Below are 17,620 nucleotides of genomic sequence, written 5' to 3' on the forward strand. Positions count from 1 at the left end.
GCGCGGAAAAGGAGACTGAACATATTCATATGGTGAAAATAAAGAGGATACGACCAATCACTCCCGAACAAACACCGGAGGACCTCGCCAAACTGGACATTGTGGAGTCAAAAAAAGATTTTTAAAGGACCCCTCCTCTTCCACTTCAAACCTGACGTCTCCTGTGCAAGTATAGCTTCATATCCAGTGGCAAAACATTTTCTAGATGTGATGTCTGTCGTGATTGTCAACAAACGGCTTCTGGTTGTGGGCATCTGGACATGCTTTGAAGAAAACGACTGATGTCAGATCGATAAACCGCTTAAAATGTGACCGTTTCTGTGTAGCCTCGATCCCTCCACCTTGTCGGATTTGAGGAGTCTACCGGGAATCAGGGCAGTGCATGTGTTTCGTTTTGGAAAGAGGAGGGAAAGCGTGCGCCCTGGAGCTGTCCGTTCAGAACCACACACACACACACACACACGCATTACTCTGCCACCAGCGGTGCACTACAAGCCAATAGCCTCGCACCTCATCTGGACCTGATGGTGTGGAGCGCAGATTTATGACATCCTCTGCATGCATTTTGTTTGTTTAACATCCTTATTTTCTAATTTTCTCTTGGCATCTGGGGGCAATCTCTTATTCACCTGACAAGAACATTAAACGCTCATGCACCGATTTCCTGCAGATGACTTGCCTTTGCGCACCTGCTTTTCTGCGTTTATTCATCCCAGTCTCCTTTTTCAGTTGCCTATCAATTGCGCACATGTATCCTCCGGGTCTTTCAGCGTTTTAATTCCTGGCCCGGGCTCGAGATATGCCTAAAGGACGAGATGGGCCAGGGCGACGAGAAAGACCGTGTTGTGATTAACGTGGGAGGGATTCGACACCAGACCTACCGCAGCACCCTGCGCACTCTCCCCGGCACTCGTTTAGCGTGGCTCGCCGAGCCTGATGCCCACAGTCACTTTGACTATGACGCCCAGATCGACGAGTTTTTCTTTGACCGCCACCCCGGAGTTTTTGCACACATTCTCAATTATTATAGGACTGGCAAGCTGCATTGTCCCGCTGATGTTTGTGGCCCTCTTTATGAGGAAGAGTTGGCCTTCTGGGGCATCGATGAGACAGATGTGGAGCCCTGCTGCTGGATGACGTACCGGCAGCACCGGGAGGCCGAAGAAGCGCTGGACAGTTTCGGTGGAGGGCCACCTGAAATGGGGAACGATGATATGGACACAGAAGTTTTGGGTGATCCAGGGGATGGAGACGATGAACTTGAGATGACTAAACGCCTTTCCCTCGGCGACTCGCCTGATGCCAAAGGTGCAGGGTTGTGGCAACGTTGGCAGCGTCGTGTTTGGGCGCTGTTTGAAGATCCGTATTCTTCGAAATATGCAAGGGTGAGTTATGAACACACGTGGCAGCTCTGTCTTTAGCCCTGATATTCACTATCCGTAACATATCCAAGCACATGTTGCATTGGATAAGAATAGCCTGTCTATATATATATGTGTGTTCTTGAGTTGATGTTATGAGTTAGGTCTAATTTAAAAAATACATTAAAAAATACAGTTCATTAAATATATACAGTACAGGTCAAAAGTTTGGAAACATTACGTTTTTTATATTTTTTAAAGAAGTCTCTAATGCTTATCAAGGCTGCGTTTATTTGATCAAAAATACAGAAAAAAATAATATTGTGAAATATTATTACAACTTAAAATAATAGTTTTCTATTTGAATATACTTTAAAAAATAATTTATTCCTGTGATGCAAAGCTGAATTTTCAGCATCATTACTCCAGTCTTCAGTGTCACATGTGACATCCAGTCTATCACATGATCCTTTAGAAATCATTCTAATATTCTGATTTATTATGAGTGTTGGAAACAGTTCTGCTGCCTAATATATTTGATGAATAAAAGGTTAAAAAGAACTGCATTTATTCAAAATAAAAAAATATTTTCTAATAATATAAATCTACTTTACTATCACTTTTTATCAATTTAACACATCCTTGCTGAATAAAAGTATTGATTTATTTAAAAGAAAAAAAGAAAAAATAATTACTGACCCCAAATTACTGACCAGTAGTGTATATTGTTGTTACAAACGATTTCTATTTTTTTTTTAAATTGCTTCTTTTTTTTTTATTTCTTTTTACTTTTTATTCATCAAAATATCCTAAAAAAGTATCACAGGTTATGAAAAAATATTAAGCAGCAGAACTGTTTCCAACTTTGATAATGAATTAGAATGATTTCTAAAGGATCATGTGATAGACTGGATTAATGATCCTGAAAATTCAGCTTTGCATCACAGAAATAAATGATAATTTAAAGTATAATAAACTGAAAAACAATTCTTTTAAATTGTAATAATATATCACAATATTACATTTTTTTCTGTATTTTTGATCAAATGAATGCAGGCTTGATGAGCAGAAGAAACTTCTTTCAAAAACATTAAAAATAGTAATGTTTCCAAACTTTTGACCTGTACTGTATATATATACACTGAACAACTGTCCGGAGACTGTAATAGACTAAAAGGTGAAGGAACAGAAGGATATTTTTGAATAAATAGTTTGACGTAATCTTTTGTTATTTCTTGAAAACAAGCAGTGAAGCAAATATAGAAGTATTTATTAACTTTTGAAAACATTTTTCCTCCAAATCCAAGTCATTATGCTTAACCGAGTGAATAACCGACATGGAGGTAGCCATTTTGCCATGTGACAAGAAAAAAACATAAAACAGAGAAGACTTCTTTAGATCCGTGTATAGCCTATACATTTGACTTGATGTTACAGCACTTGTCATGAATTCAGAATGTTTATGTTATAGGCTAAACTATAATAGGCTATTTTAAGACTACATTTTTTAAAAACAATTTATAAAACATGTTTAAAAAGATAATAACATGGCACATGTTTAGATTTTTAAAGGATTTGTCTTTGTTATAATTGACATTATTTGAACCACGAAATGCTTTTGTATGTCACTTCTGCTAAAAGGCTGAAAGCTGATCACAATGCTCAGTAGCTGAAACAAACCAGAGGCAGCTGGTTGTCTATAGCCTATATCTGACAGTGTTTTCGATTGAATTATATTCCTTGGTTTTAATTTAGCGTTATTAGCGATAGGCCTATATCAAACCGAAGCGACTAAATTCAGTCACCCTAGGGAAAACATGTGCAGTCATTCCAGGCGTCTTGCATGTAAGCCATTGATCGACAGCTCCTCTGACTGCAACACTGCTGTGCCACGCGCCGTGAGATGCCTTCCCAGCCGCGGGCGTGCTCGTGCACAAATTGATCACTCCGGGAGGACATTAAAGAGAATACATCACGAAGCAAAGGCTTTTCTTTATTTATGTGCCCATGCTGCTTTGAGATAAGACACACAAGGCCGATAACATCATTCTGATCAGGAGGTCTGAGTGACGGCACTTGAGATGCTCGATGATTTAGTGTTACATGTTGAGCATTAGTTTGGCACTGTCAGACTTTTATAGTGGGCATTAGCTGTTGTAATGTGTACTGTATTTGCTGTAGGCTGTAGCTCAAACAGCAGGGCTCTAGCAAAGCCAAGGTCATGGTTTGCAAAAACTAATCAAATATATAGCCTACCTACTTTCAATGCAAAGTTGATTTTTTATAAAAGTGTTTGCCAAATGTGGTCAGTCAATTGACTTTTATGCATTCTGTACATGGCAATTAATGGCCAGTCTGGTTTGGACAATTATCCGATTGGCCTGTTTGTTTTTTGCCTGATGTTTAGGATTAAATGTATCAGGACTACTGCCAAGATCTGGGTATTGTACCCTATAGGCGACGGAACGCTGATAAACGAGTTAAGGAATGTCGATGTACAGTTAGAAGTAGAGTAGATTTATGCCAGGAATCAGTCAATCAGATGAAATTATTTTGTGATTAGACAACACTGAACTTATCAAAGCCAGAGGCAAGGGTGTTTGAAGTGTGCTATTACTAACAAGGGAGTATGCTTTTGCAACAAGAAATGTATGACCATACCGCTTGTTTGTAAGTTATTTGTATTTTAATTGTTAACAATAATTCACAAAACGCTCATTTATTTGATGCTATTACAGGTTTCCATCTTCACAATTTTTCAAAATATGTAGCAAATGTATGTTCTGTTAGTTCATTTGGATGATGAAAACAGTCAGCAACATATTTTTAATAATGTGGCACATAATAATATTTTTTTTAATATGAATAATTTGAATATTATTAATGTCGTTTCCTGTCATTATTTGTATATTCATGTTTGTTTTTTTATGATTGATGTTTGTGAAGTGCTCTGAATCAGATCTGAGCAAGTCAGCCTTATAGCATACGATCAGTGAATCAGCTATTCAGCACATCTGAATTAATAATAAAAAATGAGTCATACATCTGAATGAACTGCAGGCTTTACCCAACACACAATGGACATGCCTCAGACATTCTTTATGTTTATTGTTCCTGCACGTGTGTGGGAGCATAATATTGAGAGCAAAAGAGCGAAAGAGAGACAGAGTTGTTGTTATCTCGTTGTCATCTGGCAGATGTTTGCGCTGGTTCCCAAAGGCACCTGATATTTTTATGTCCTTGGCAGGCAAGAAGATGCTGCATTTTACAGTGTATGTCTTGGGAATAAGTTGTCATGGCAACGGTTTCAGAGCTCTGATGAAACCGATGAAAGCTGGTTTTCCTCGTGAGATTTCAGGAAAATGCGGCGAACTTCTCTGGAGGCTTTTTGATGATGATTTGTCTATGTACATTTTTGCCCCATGTTTCTGTGTTGTATTTCATATCCATCATTTAGAATGTTTTGTTTATCCAGTGACGAAATATAAGCTTATATATTAATAAAGCACTGGAATGAAATAAAAATCTTCAAGCACATTAGAGAAAGTGAGAGCTGTTATTAGTTCCCAAAGGTTTAGTTTGTAGTAGTTAATAGTAGTTTGGAGGCTAATAATGATTAACAAATTAACACAAACCTTTGCCAGACCACAACTTATACCACATAGTATTCATACACCAGATGAATTATACAAATAACAAAGGCAATTTGCTTAAAATACAGCCCATACTCAGACGTCTTCCCAGTCGTGTTATGCGATATTCCCATAATGTCCCATTCTCCCAGGAGGCCATCTAGGCCATTACATGCTCCAGTGGACCTTGCCTTGTATAACAACAGGAAAAGTGTTGGTAATTAATGCACTGGTCGATATGTGAATGCACCTGCTGAATGATTCCTGGATGAGGGAATTGGCATGTCTCCCAGACTTCCTTCTTCCTTCCAGGCTCTCCCAATGGAAGCCCCACCAATGTGGGACAGAGAATAGATGCTGGGATTTACAGCATCTAGTTATCTCGTCACACTTGTCTTGTGAGAAACAAAGCAATTCTCACTTTCCGCCACAGCTGTGGTTAGCAACAACTTTTTTAACAAAGATAAAAATAAGGGAGTATGAGCTTTTTTCATGAGCAATAATGAAATATTTATTTAGCAGATACATTTTCCAAAGTAACTTCCGTTTGAAGTTAAAACAAGCAATGAATTATTAACAGTGCTGCAATACCAAATTTTAAAATGTGATTTGATGAGGAAAAAGCTAGTGCATTGCAGGTCTATTAACATTTAATAAAAGATTTAGGCCATTAGGGTTGTAAAAATACAGATCCAGTTAAAAGCTTATAATGGGATGTGAAAGTATCGGTGACACAGCTGTTTTGGATAAACAGTAATATTTTATTTCTGATTGTACAGAATAATATAATATTATATATATATATATATATATATATATATATATATATATATATATATATATATATATATATATATATATATATATATATATATAGGAAATAACTATATAAATGGAAATAACTGGAATCTGATACTGTGTTGTGCATATGGGAAATAAAGTCGCAATAAAACAGAAATAATTCTTCTGTATTGTGGTGTACGTCCAAGTGTAACGGATTATTGGGAAAAAAATGTTTTTCCAATTCTATCCATTGGTTGTTGATTGGACTTTACGATGTGGGTGTTACTCAAAAAGGAATAGAAATGGAAGTTTGCAGTCAATTGTGGAGGGGAACTGGTTTGTGGACTAAATGATTGGAGAAGTACTGCATATGTCAGAGAGAAGTCTTGTCAGTTTTCTTTTTGTCGCTATGTACAGAAAAGAAGCATGAAGACAACTCCAAGTGTCTTTTTCAGTCCTCTGTTTTGTCCTGGCTGTTATGAGTTCGTTGTCAGACTCTTGTTTCTTTACCTGCAGAGAGGGAGGATTCACACATTATCACCTTTACCTCAACACCCCGACTCCCTCCAGCCCGACCCGCTCACCCGCTGTTCAGATACTGTCATAAACACAGAGCAGAAAGCACTTTCCTCTCCAATCTAAATCACAACAAGACTGTCCTACCTGCCCCTTGGCAGATCTCGAACAGCCTAATTACGAACAAAACAAGTTCTTAGATGCCTTGCTTTTTCTAATAGTGTCATTGAATGTATAATGACAGGCTTTAATGGTTTGATACAGTTCTTAAAGTAGAAATGTTTAAAAGGATTTAAAATGTAGAGACAACTATATGTATATATGTGTATATATTTATATTTATATATATATAAAATAATAGTGAGTGAATAATTTATAATGAGTTTGGATATAGAGTGTTGGGGCAAACTTAAATTTTAAACTTGAGTAGCATGAAATCTTGTTTGCCATAGTGACATTAGAAGGGGGGTTAATAATCATTTGGGAGAGGAAACCCAACACATACTGACAGAGCTGACCAGATACAATCATTTATCATGACTTTCAGTAATTATAATATTTATCAAAGAGACAGGGCTCATATGTTCTTGCATGGGCCACAGATGACAATTTAAGAGGGTCAAACACTTTCATGAGTCATTTTAAAATTCTTTTTTTTTTTTTTTTTTTTTTTTACAAAAATATAAGAATTGAGGAAATATTTTTTTAAAAAAATCTGCCCATATACAGTATGTTTGAGAATATTAATCCACAAGTAAAAATTTCCATCTTAAAAGGTTAAACTCATGAAATGACAATAGTACTAACTAGTAGGCTACTACTAATACTTGTGTAATCATAATAATGTGCACAATCATGCACTGTGCTGTTTGGACACACATTACAAGTCAGGTATACCATCTGTTATAATAAACTGGGTGTTTTTGTTCAGGCCAGGTTACACACTCCAGCTGTGTGTGCTTTGCTGGGTGTTTGCAGACTGTGGGTACCAGGGCTCCAGAAGACTGGAGAGTGATCAGGTATAACAGGTCCCTCTATGTGTTATTTGTTGTTCGTTTATGCTGAGCCATTAAGCATGGCTGTGATTAAAATGGAAAGAGTCTTGACTGTTGCCTGGTCCAGCTTTTAACCTGAACATGCAAGCTAAAATTGAATATCTCTGCTAGCAGTGTCTTTCATAGGACAAAAAAAAAAACTCCTTAAAATGCAATGCTGGGATCGCCTCTGATTGTAATGTTTACTGTCAGTGTTAGTTCTGCCCACCTTATTTTTAAAATAAGAATGAGTGTGCCCATTTTTAACTTGAATGTTCAAGGCTTTCGGTGTCAGCCACTTCCAGTTATTTTAGCTGTACAAAACAGTCTGTTATGCTGCATGATGTTGCAAACTGATATTTGTTATCAGGTAATTTTAGACTAATCATAAACACACTGCATAGTTGCGCATGTAGTTTTACAGAACTTAGACATTCTTAGTTATTTACCTATTTTGGATAATGAATCAGTCTTGCACATTCACAGGAAATAGCTTACTCCTGCTTTGAAAAATAAGGTGGGTAAGTGCTGGAATATTTCGAGACAGAGTAAGAAATTGGGAACATATAGTAGTGCATTTTGGTACATACACAGAAGTGGATTTATGTAATATGTATTTTTATGTAATATAAGACAGCATGAAAAATTGAAACTGAAAGAGGTTTCCCAATCCCTGAATTCATTTTTATTTAATAGAACACTTTTCTATCTGCCTTGTGGCCACAGGCACATTTATTTCTTTTTCCTTAGAATTTATGCCCTTCTCTGTCTCCCTTAGTGAGTCATTTGTTTACATGCTCATTTTAATTATTATGGTACAGTTCAAGTTTTTCTCTTGGAGATGGTATTCAAAGAGATCGGACATTAGCACCGGCAGCCATGGAATGATTAGGGGTCAAAGCTAGTGATAAGACAGACCTACCTGTTGTGAGACGTCTAACCTTTCTCTCATCCGAACCTTGGAGTGAGACTTGCACAGATTCTTGCTATATAAATGCAGAACAGAAGTCAGCCCCAGAGGAAGCCTACAGTGATTAACGTTAATTAGACTGCAGTAGCAGAGCAGAGCCCAGACCCCCTTAATTACCGGAGAGAGTGGAGAACCTTGACACAGCATGCATGGCAACCTCCGGCTCGTTCCACTGAAAATGATCTGCCGAGAAAGGGACAGAGTAAGGTAGTCCTTATCTGTAGCCAAAAGGCACATTACATACACACACACACACACACACACACACACACACACACACACACACACACACACACACACACACACACACACACACACACACACACACACACACACACACACACACACACACACACACACACACAAATAGCAGAGCATATACTGTAATATACAGACCCTGCTGTGCCATTCTCCCTAATTTTTAGGATACCCTTTATTTCAGACTACGGTACCCCGCCCCATCGCTCCCAGTTCTGTCTATGAGCAGTAAGTAGAGCAGGACACCCTTTTAAAAAGCTGCAGGGCAGTGGCTCTAGAGACTCAGCAACTGTGAATAGCCTTGATACCATGGGCCATGAGAATTTGGTGATAGATGCTCAAACTGGGGCACCCAAATGCGAAGAGTCCTGTATTTATGGTGGATTTTGCTTAAGGCAGGTGGAAATGCATTAAAGGAATAGTTCACCCGAAAATTCAAATTCTGTCATTAATTACTCACCCTCATGTCGTTCCAAACCCGTAAGACCTTCGTTCATCTTCGGAACAAGATATTTTTGATGAAATCTGATGGCTCAGGGGGGGCTCCATTGACAGCTATTTAATTAACACTTTGAAGGCCCAAAAATGTAGGAAAGACATTGTTAAAATAGTCCATGTGACTACAGTGGTTCAACCTTAATTTTATGAAGCGCCAAAAAAACAAAATATCGACTTATTCAGTCATGTCTTCTCTTCTGGATCAGTCTCCGACGCGCGTTCACAAGAGCACCACGATGCATGCGCGTGTTGATGACGCAGGAGCTGGCGTTCTGACATATGACCTACAAGCAGAGGAAGACGCACACGAAGGTCACACATGCGTCGTGGTGCTCTCGTGAACGCGAGTTGTTTGGTTGTTATAAAAAGATGTCAGATTGGCAAACTGAGCTGTCATCAAATATTTGATGAATTTTATTTTTTTAATTTCTTTTGTTTAATATTTGTTTTTCAACATCTAGAGTACCTCATTTTGTGCATGTCTTAATTTGAATGCTAGATTTGCACAAATTAACAGATGTCATTGCACAAGCTAATTATGAGTTGTCATCAGACGATTGATGATCTCATGTGCGACTTGATTTTTTTCTTCATTATTTATTTTTCTATATTATTTATAAAATACTAAAGTGACATTTTTTTGTTGTTGTTCTGGATGTCCCAAATTGGATAATAAGATTTGCAATTTTCAGAGAGTTCAAATAAATGATTGTGTTATAAAAACAAAGAATGCAAAAAGTGCAGCACGGGGTGTAAATTCAGTATCTCTGTGCTCTTTGGGTGTAGGGATGGTTCAGCTCATAAAAAAAACAATCCAAGGCACTTGAGTAAATTCTTTTTAGAAAGATATAAAAAGCCTTTATTCTTTCATGGCTTAGATATTTTAAAAACAGGTGACAAGCAACGGAAACCAATGCATTGTAACCTATGAGCCTTCATCAGGATCTTCATGATTGTGTTATATTGTTGTTACATTTGTGAGTAAATAAAACTTTAACTGTCTGTGTAAAATAGGCACATACATACAGAATATCAATATATCAGGCCCCTGAATCTAATCAAATCGTATCATGGCATGTTTTGAGGCATCAGCAAATATCATATTGCTGACTAGGAGAATCAGTGTCAGAACATTATTGTGATGAAACCTCTACGGCCAAATCACAGCTGTGCCGATATAGAGCAACGATATAGAGCAACAAACTCACCGGATCCCCTTTTTCCTTCAGACCTGCCTTAATTCTTCATGGCATAGATTCGACAAGGTGGTGGAAACATTCCTCAGAGATTCTGTTCCCGCTTGACATGATAGCATCATGCAGTTGCAGCAGATTTGTTGGCTGCACATGATCGAATCTCCAGTTCCACCACATCCCAAAGGTGCTCTATTGGATTGAGATCTGGTGACTGTGTGGGCCATTTGAGTGTAGTGAACCCATACAAAGCACGTTATCCTGCTGGAAGTAGCTATCAGAAGATGGGTACACTGTGGTCATAAAGGGATGGACATGATCAGCAACAATACTCAGGCTGTGGTGTTTAAACAATGCTCAATTGGTACTAACGGGCCCAAGGTGTCCCAAAAAAAATCCCCCACACACCATTACACTACCAACCTAAACTGTTGATACACTGCAGGATGGATCCATGCTTTCATATTGTTTACCCCAAATTCTGACCCCACCATCTGAATGTTGCAACAGAAATCAAAACTCATCAGACCAGGCAATGTTTTTCCAATCTTCTATTGTCCAATTTTGGTGAGCCAGTGTGAATTGTAGCCTCAGTATCCTGTTCTTAGCTGATAGGAGTAGCACCCGGTGTGATCTTCTGCTGCTGTAGTCCGTCTGCTTCAAGGTTTGATGTGTTGTGCGTTCAGAGATGCTCTTCTGCAGACCTCGGTTGTAACGAGTGGTTGTTTGACTTACTGTTGCCTTTCTATCAGCGTGAACCAGTCTGGCCGTTCTCCTCTGACATGTAGCATTAGGCATTTTCGCCCACAAAACTGCTGCTCACTAAATATTTTCTATTTTTTGTTCCATTATCTGTAAACCCAGAGATGGATGTGTGTGAAAATCCCAGTAGATCAGCACCAACCACCATGTCACATTCAAAGTCACTTAAATCACCTTTCTTTCCCATTCTGATGCTCAGTTTGAACTTCAGCATCTTAACCACGTCTACTAAATGCATTGAGTTGCTATCATGTGATTGGCTGATTAGATATTAGCATTGACAAGCAGTTGAACAGGTGTACCTAATAAAGTGTCTGGTGAGTGTGTATATAATATATAAGAGATCTTCAATATAGAAATGATATTATAAAAATATTATCATTTGTGTCCAACAGAAGTTGTACAGGTTTTGAATGATGAATTTTATCCCCTTAAAGAATCTCGTAGAAATAATTTTAACTGACAAAAGGTTAACTCAAACAAACAAATATGTTTATTAAGGTAACTTGAACTTTGCAAAAAATCTGCACTTTAAATATTCAATTTTCAAATAAGAAAAAAGTTCATTTTAAAACAGTATGTCTATAGCAGTGTTCATTTAGAATTTATCCATTTAATTCATGGTATATTTAAAATCCTGTTTTATCCTGAAGGGAGATCCCAGAATAGAACAACATATTAATCGGTGCTTAAAACAAAGCACACAGTGAGAGCTTGGGGTATAAAGTAGCCTACTTGCAGGAGGGGCTGGAGAAGCAGTTTCACTGCAAGAGACGTGGCAGCTTCTCTGTGAAAACAGGAAGATAGCTGATATACCTTTCTTTTTAAAATGCACCCTATTAGTCAGACCACTGTTTGTTGTTCGGAGAGAGTTTCTACCTTTGTTTCTGTGACTACAGTAAACAATGAGTTAACATGATTCTTAACCCAACCTGTCCAGCAGGGGTAATTAATCTGTTTGAATATGGAAAATGAAAATAATCAATATCACAGGTAAACATTTGTGCTGACAATGCCATTCAACAGTGCATGAACTGGTCATTGAGAATCTACCACCTGTCAGCCTCACATGAAATTAATGCTCTAATGGCTATTGGGGGGTGGCTTATTATACATCTAGCAGAAAGGCATTTGTGTAAACGAGAAGATAACTGATACCTTTCGTTTTAATGGACTTTATGCTTCCTTTGCAGATTAGTCAGACCACTGTCGACCACAATGTTGTGTGCTTTATTGAGGCAGAGCCAGCTGTCTGTTTTCCACAGTCACTAAGCGTGGTTATATTTTTAACCAAAACAGTCCAGCAACAGCGTTTTATCTGAATACAGAGAAGAGTGATGCTGACAAAGCCATTGAACATGGACATTAATAGAGAATGTGAAGCTGATGTAACGCCGTGTTGAATTCTGGGTAACTATCTTGTTTAGACGCCATATAAGGAGGATCGTTCTACATTTCTGCTAGGTAGTTTTTGTGATTGTGAAAAATTACGCTATTATAGGTCATTCATGCTGCATCATGAATTGTCACAGTAACTCACATCATCGTTCAGGGAGAAAACTGGACAATGTAATATGCAACTCATTCAAATGAACTTGCATGGTACTCCAAGGAACATGGCCCAAAATTAATCTTTTAGTGTTTTCATGTAGTGTTAGTGTACGATTCTCCTAGACAGAAAATGTTTTTACCTGCACAGACTTTTTCACATTCACAAGCTGCATTTGCATACATTGAACTTCATGAAGACCTTCTTTCCATTTTTCTTAAGAGTCTCATTATTATTTGAGAAACTGCTCCAAACAATTCAGTGTGTAAATTGGCTGCCTCATTGATTCAGACTGAATCATAAACCAATTCAGACCATTTCGACCTGTTCACGTAAAGAACTGATTCTAAAGTGATTCTTTCAAGAATCCGGCATCGCTCTGATTGTAAACAGACGACAGAAAAATAGGAGACACGTGCCATGTTTTAATGTTGTTCGGGAAAATATTTATCTTGTCGTAATCTCCCGTTGTGTACACTTGAGGATTGAATGTAAGAGGTCAGGCAGGGGTCCTTGTTCCTTATAAGAAACTTGCGTTAATGAAGGGAATCATTATAAATAAATGTTATACTGTTTGCTAGGGGTGGGAATCTTTTAGAATCTCACGATTCAAATCAAATCCTGGGCCCCGAGGATTCATAGAAAACAAAAATTGAATCATCCATTTTCCAAACCACTGGTCCAATGTGGGTACAGCGTAATAGAGTGGTGCAGATATGACGTCAGAACCCGGAAGTCTAATTCGCCACTGGTTCCTTCTAGATTTTCCTATGGGATTTTATTATGAGGGTTTTCCATTTATGAGTCAAATAAAGCCTGTGGTAAACATAACTTGACAATATTTTTGACGTTTTGTTCTACATAACAAGCACACACACCCCAAGCTGTCTTAGTTACTTATTAAAAATGTACGTTTTTAAAAATGAACATAACTGCTTAAAAATTTGTGTTTCTGCGATAGGTGTGTGTAATTTACATTTCATTGTGTTTAACTTTTGAGTTAACGTTAAATAACATAAGTTACTTTTTATGAAAAGTTGGCTATGAAATAACATCACAGTCAATGGAGTTCATGTTAAAGTCCAACTGAAATCAAAATTGACCCTATTTACTTTGTTAGGGCATATTACTAGTCTTGTGGTGAAAAATTAATCTGTGCAAGTTAATACACAGAAAAAAAGTCTGAAAAGTTACTTCCGGTCTGGAATGGCGTTCCTTCTCTGATGATGTAGGTTTGACGGCTTGGGTTGGGAAACGCTTAACCACTCCTCTCAAACCGTTAGTCTGCTATGAGTGAGAGATGTAGAGGAGGAGCGCTAGAGTAAAACCCTGCCCTCTGTTCAATATTCCGTTTCACTGGGAAATACGTCACAACACTGGAGAAAAGTCGTTTGCAACTTCCGGTTCACGCGGACTTTAATGTCTAATTTGTTAAATAATGTTAAAATATTAAATTCATGTAACAAGTTATTTGACCTTAATTGACCCTTTATGAATATAAACATCATCACTGCACGCAGGATGATGTGCTAACAGACGTGCTGCTTTCTGCTGCCTGAGAGTGGCGCCAAACCGTCATCGCCCGCAATCGTTTAAAAAATCCCATTTCAAAGCATTTAGTCAACAAAAAGGTAATATATTTAACAATTTGTGATAACATAATATTCATTTCATAAAGACTGTAATACTGTGAAAAGCATAAATTTAATTTTCGCTGCTCACATCTACATTGAACACGCTTCTCGTGTGTAAAAAGTAGGTCCTGTACACATAAGAAGAGGCAAGATCGGAAGAAAAGCTTGATGTGCAGGTAACTACATTATTTAAGGCTATTTTCTTTTTATTAAGATATTGATATATTAACTGTTGTTATCAAGCAAGTTTAATTCATTAAAGGCCAATTTATACTTCTGCATCGAGTGTACGCCATAGTGTACGTCGTAGTAGCGCATGTAGGCGACGCCGTCGTGAGCATTTATACTTCTGCGTTATGTCTGTGTTGCTCTGCAGTTACACCGCCAAAACGCTAGTTGGCGGGGGCGGGCTTTAATGTTCCACTGTGTTTAGATTCCTCGCGGCTGTTTTGAGGAACGTTGGAGGAAATCTCTCTCCACGGATTCACTGCCATCTGGCAGTCTTTGTATTCTGCTGAAGACAAGTCATACAGATGGCTGTATTTTCGCACCTCTTCAACCAATCGCTCGGTCCATGGTCACTTGGTCCATTTCCATGTTCTTCAATGAACTTTCACTGAACTTCTGAATTTAAAAATGGCGGGCGGTGCAGAAGAACACGCCGGTGTGGTGAAGTATCCGGTAACTCTATAGAGATGAGTCCGGGCTGAGGACCCAAGCAATCCGATTGGTTTAAAGCACGTTTTATGGGTAATCGCTTTAGTGCCTGGTTACAAATCATACAAAATCACTTTATTATAGAAGACGTTTGTACTACGTTATAACGAGTCATTAATGTATTTTAAATTATACGTTTCATATACTAGTATTTAACCGAAGCTATAGATTGTGAATTTAAACATTTCTCGTTGTTAGTGTGTTTTTTAGTTAGCTTAGATAGTAGCATAGCATACAGCTAACGTTATCCGAAGATCGTGCTATGAGCTTTACCTGATATTACTGCACTGATACTGCCTTAACGTATCGCGAGAACAGATTTAGATCAGGCATACTACTGGCATACTAATTGGGTCCTCAGCCTGGACCCATCACTATAGAGTTACCGGATACTTCACCACACCGGAAATGCGTAGGAGGAAACGCAATGCTACCAAGCCGACCAATCACAGATCTTGCGGTCCGCGTCGTTGTGACGTGTAGTTACATTTTTGAGGAGGTGCGCGTCAGGGTATAAAGTATAAATTGGCCTTAATGCTTTCCCCGTAAGCATTGCGTTCTCTAAACTGTTCGGATGCTGCACTGCTCTCACAGTTGACTGCCACTTTCTTTGTACCGACAACATCACGTTAATAACAAACATTTAGAATTTTTTTTTTTTTTTTTTTTTTGTGAATCGCTTTGAATCGGTAGAAGATATAATCGCGACTCATATGTGAATCGATTCCACCCCTACTGTTTGCTGAGATGGACCTGTGTTTTATGCACTGAGTTGATGATTTTGCACATAGGTAGGCTAGAAAGTGATGTGTGCTCAGTTGTGTTGATATGAGTCGCTCCATTAATAATCATTTGGACAATGCTGTTGTCATTTGAGATCTAATGGTGATAACATGAACAAACACAATGATGAATGAAGCTATTTAACTGGTTAATTAACTGACCGACTTCATAAATCTGTTTATGGATGTTCATTTTGTACAGTGTGCTAAAGTAACTTACACAGCCTTTATTACTTCCATACCAGTAAAACCATGTCAGTAAGCTTGGAGGTGAAGTGTATCTGTGCCACTAGTGACACTGAGCAGAATTGCAAAAATATTAATTAAAAATAAAAATAAAGAAATAAATAAATAACAAAACAAAAAATGCAATTAACATGTCTCAAACCCTTTCACTGCAAATGCAAAAAGCATGCACATGTGAGAGATTTGAGAAGCCCCTTGCTGGCCAAAGGCAATTGAATTCATCAATCAATGTGTTCTACATTTTTATTTTTTGCATAACAAATAACATGCAGCCAGCTTATCAGGAATTATAATAAATCATGTCAAAATCATGTTTTCTCAGACTGAGACAAATTATTTTGTGATTTTGTAGCATCCTGCTTCTTGTTTGCATGCTTTTTAAACGACAAAACACATTTGCACTTAGTAGCGGTGGATTTCACTCTTGGATCAATATCCAGAGCTTTTAAAAAGACGGTGTGTCCCTGTGTACTGCACACAATGAGCAAGAACAGGCATCTTTACACATTTACAAATTCAATTCTGTAAAGACGCAATGCTGCATCTGTAGGTCTACCGAAGCAAGCATCTGACTCACTTCATGCCCTAGTATCAGAGGCAGCTCAGTGCTATTGGTTGAGCCAGTGTTCTGTCACACCCATCAGGCCACTCAAACTAATAGATTTAAATACTGACTGATGTAGAAATTTCACCTTTAACCAACCTTTCACCTTTAGTCAAGTGTCTCGTGAGCTATGCAACTATTGCTTTCCTACTGATACAGTAAGTTGACTTGCTACACCTTTTTGTAGATTGACTGTTTTGAAACTTTTATGGTAGTTTCATAGCCCCCAGACCTCTGTTATCATGAAAAAAGCCAGGAAATTTCAGTTTTGACAATATGGGACCTTTAAGGTTGACCAATGTTTGAAAGGCTGTGTTTACATTTTGAGAGCAAAGTGTTGGTTTGGGTGTTGCCTGTGACTAGAAGAGTGTGGAAGAGGCTGACCTTTATTGGTGGCATTTAAGGCTGTAAAAAAATTACAGTTGAGGTTTGTGATTGAGTATGTTTAAATAAACTGCTGTCAGTTCAGGCTTCTTGACTACAGTTAGTTTGAAGTTCATTATGAGATGAAGTCAAGTAATTGTGGTTACTAAATTAGTGGAAAGTCTTACATGTGCAATGGACAATGTTAAAGAGGTTAGGCCTTCTTAAATATTTGAATGAATTGCTAAATATTTTAAGAGATGAATTGCTACCTCTTGCTCCTTCAGGAATGGCCAGCACCATCATCCCCATTAATCTCCCATCAGTGGAGAGGGCCACTTATTTCTGCTTTGAGGAGAGGAACTTCATTGTACATTAATGGCATAACAGTGTAATGTACATTTAACAGCCCTCCTATCTGTACATGCCATCTTTACTGACCTGGCAAGCTGGGCAATCTGAGGCTTGAGTGGAACATACTGTATACTGAATTACTTCAAGCTAATGGAATTTTGTTGTGTGGATTCAATGTCAAAATTGCTACAAACACATACACAGGAAGTTTGTGTTAATGTGGCCCACATCCTTTTATGTCTTGCCTGAGTGTTTTTATTTTCTGTTAAAATATTTAGCATACATAATTTAGAGAAATGTGATTTGAAGCTTGAAAAGGCTGTCCTTGCTAATGCAATATTAACTGATAGATGGGTGCTTATGA

General features: G+C 37.9%; 1 protein-coding gene across 4 annotated transcripts in view; it reads left to right on the forward strand.

Annotated features, from left to right (window-relative positions):
* Positions 1-374: 374 nt before the first annotated feature.
* Positions 375-17,620, forward strand: part of kcnc1a (potassium voltage-gated channel, Shaw-related subfamily, member 1a) — a 50,700-nt gene continuing 33,454 nt past the window's right edge. For all 4 annotated transcript variants that reach the window (XM_084108034.1, XM_084108035.1, XM_084108036.1 and 1 more), the window contains exon 1: positions 375-1,385. In XM_084108034.1, the coding sequence (XP_083964160.1) occupies positions 816-1,385 (570 nt within the window). In that variant the 5' untranslated portion in view covers positions 375-815. The remainder of the gene's footprint in view (positions 1,386-17,620) is intronic.

Source organism: Abramis brama (assembly GCF_963993115.1).
Source record: "Abramis brama genome assembly, chromosome: 3".
Taxonomy (NCBI): domain Eukaryota; kingdom Metazoa; phylum Chordata; class Actinopteri; order Cypriniformes; family Leuciscidae; genus Abramis; species Abramis brama.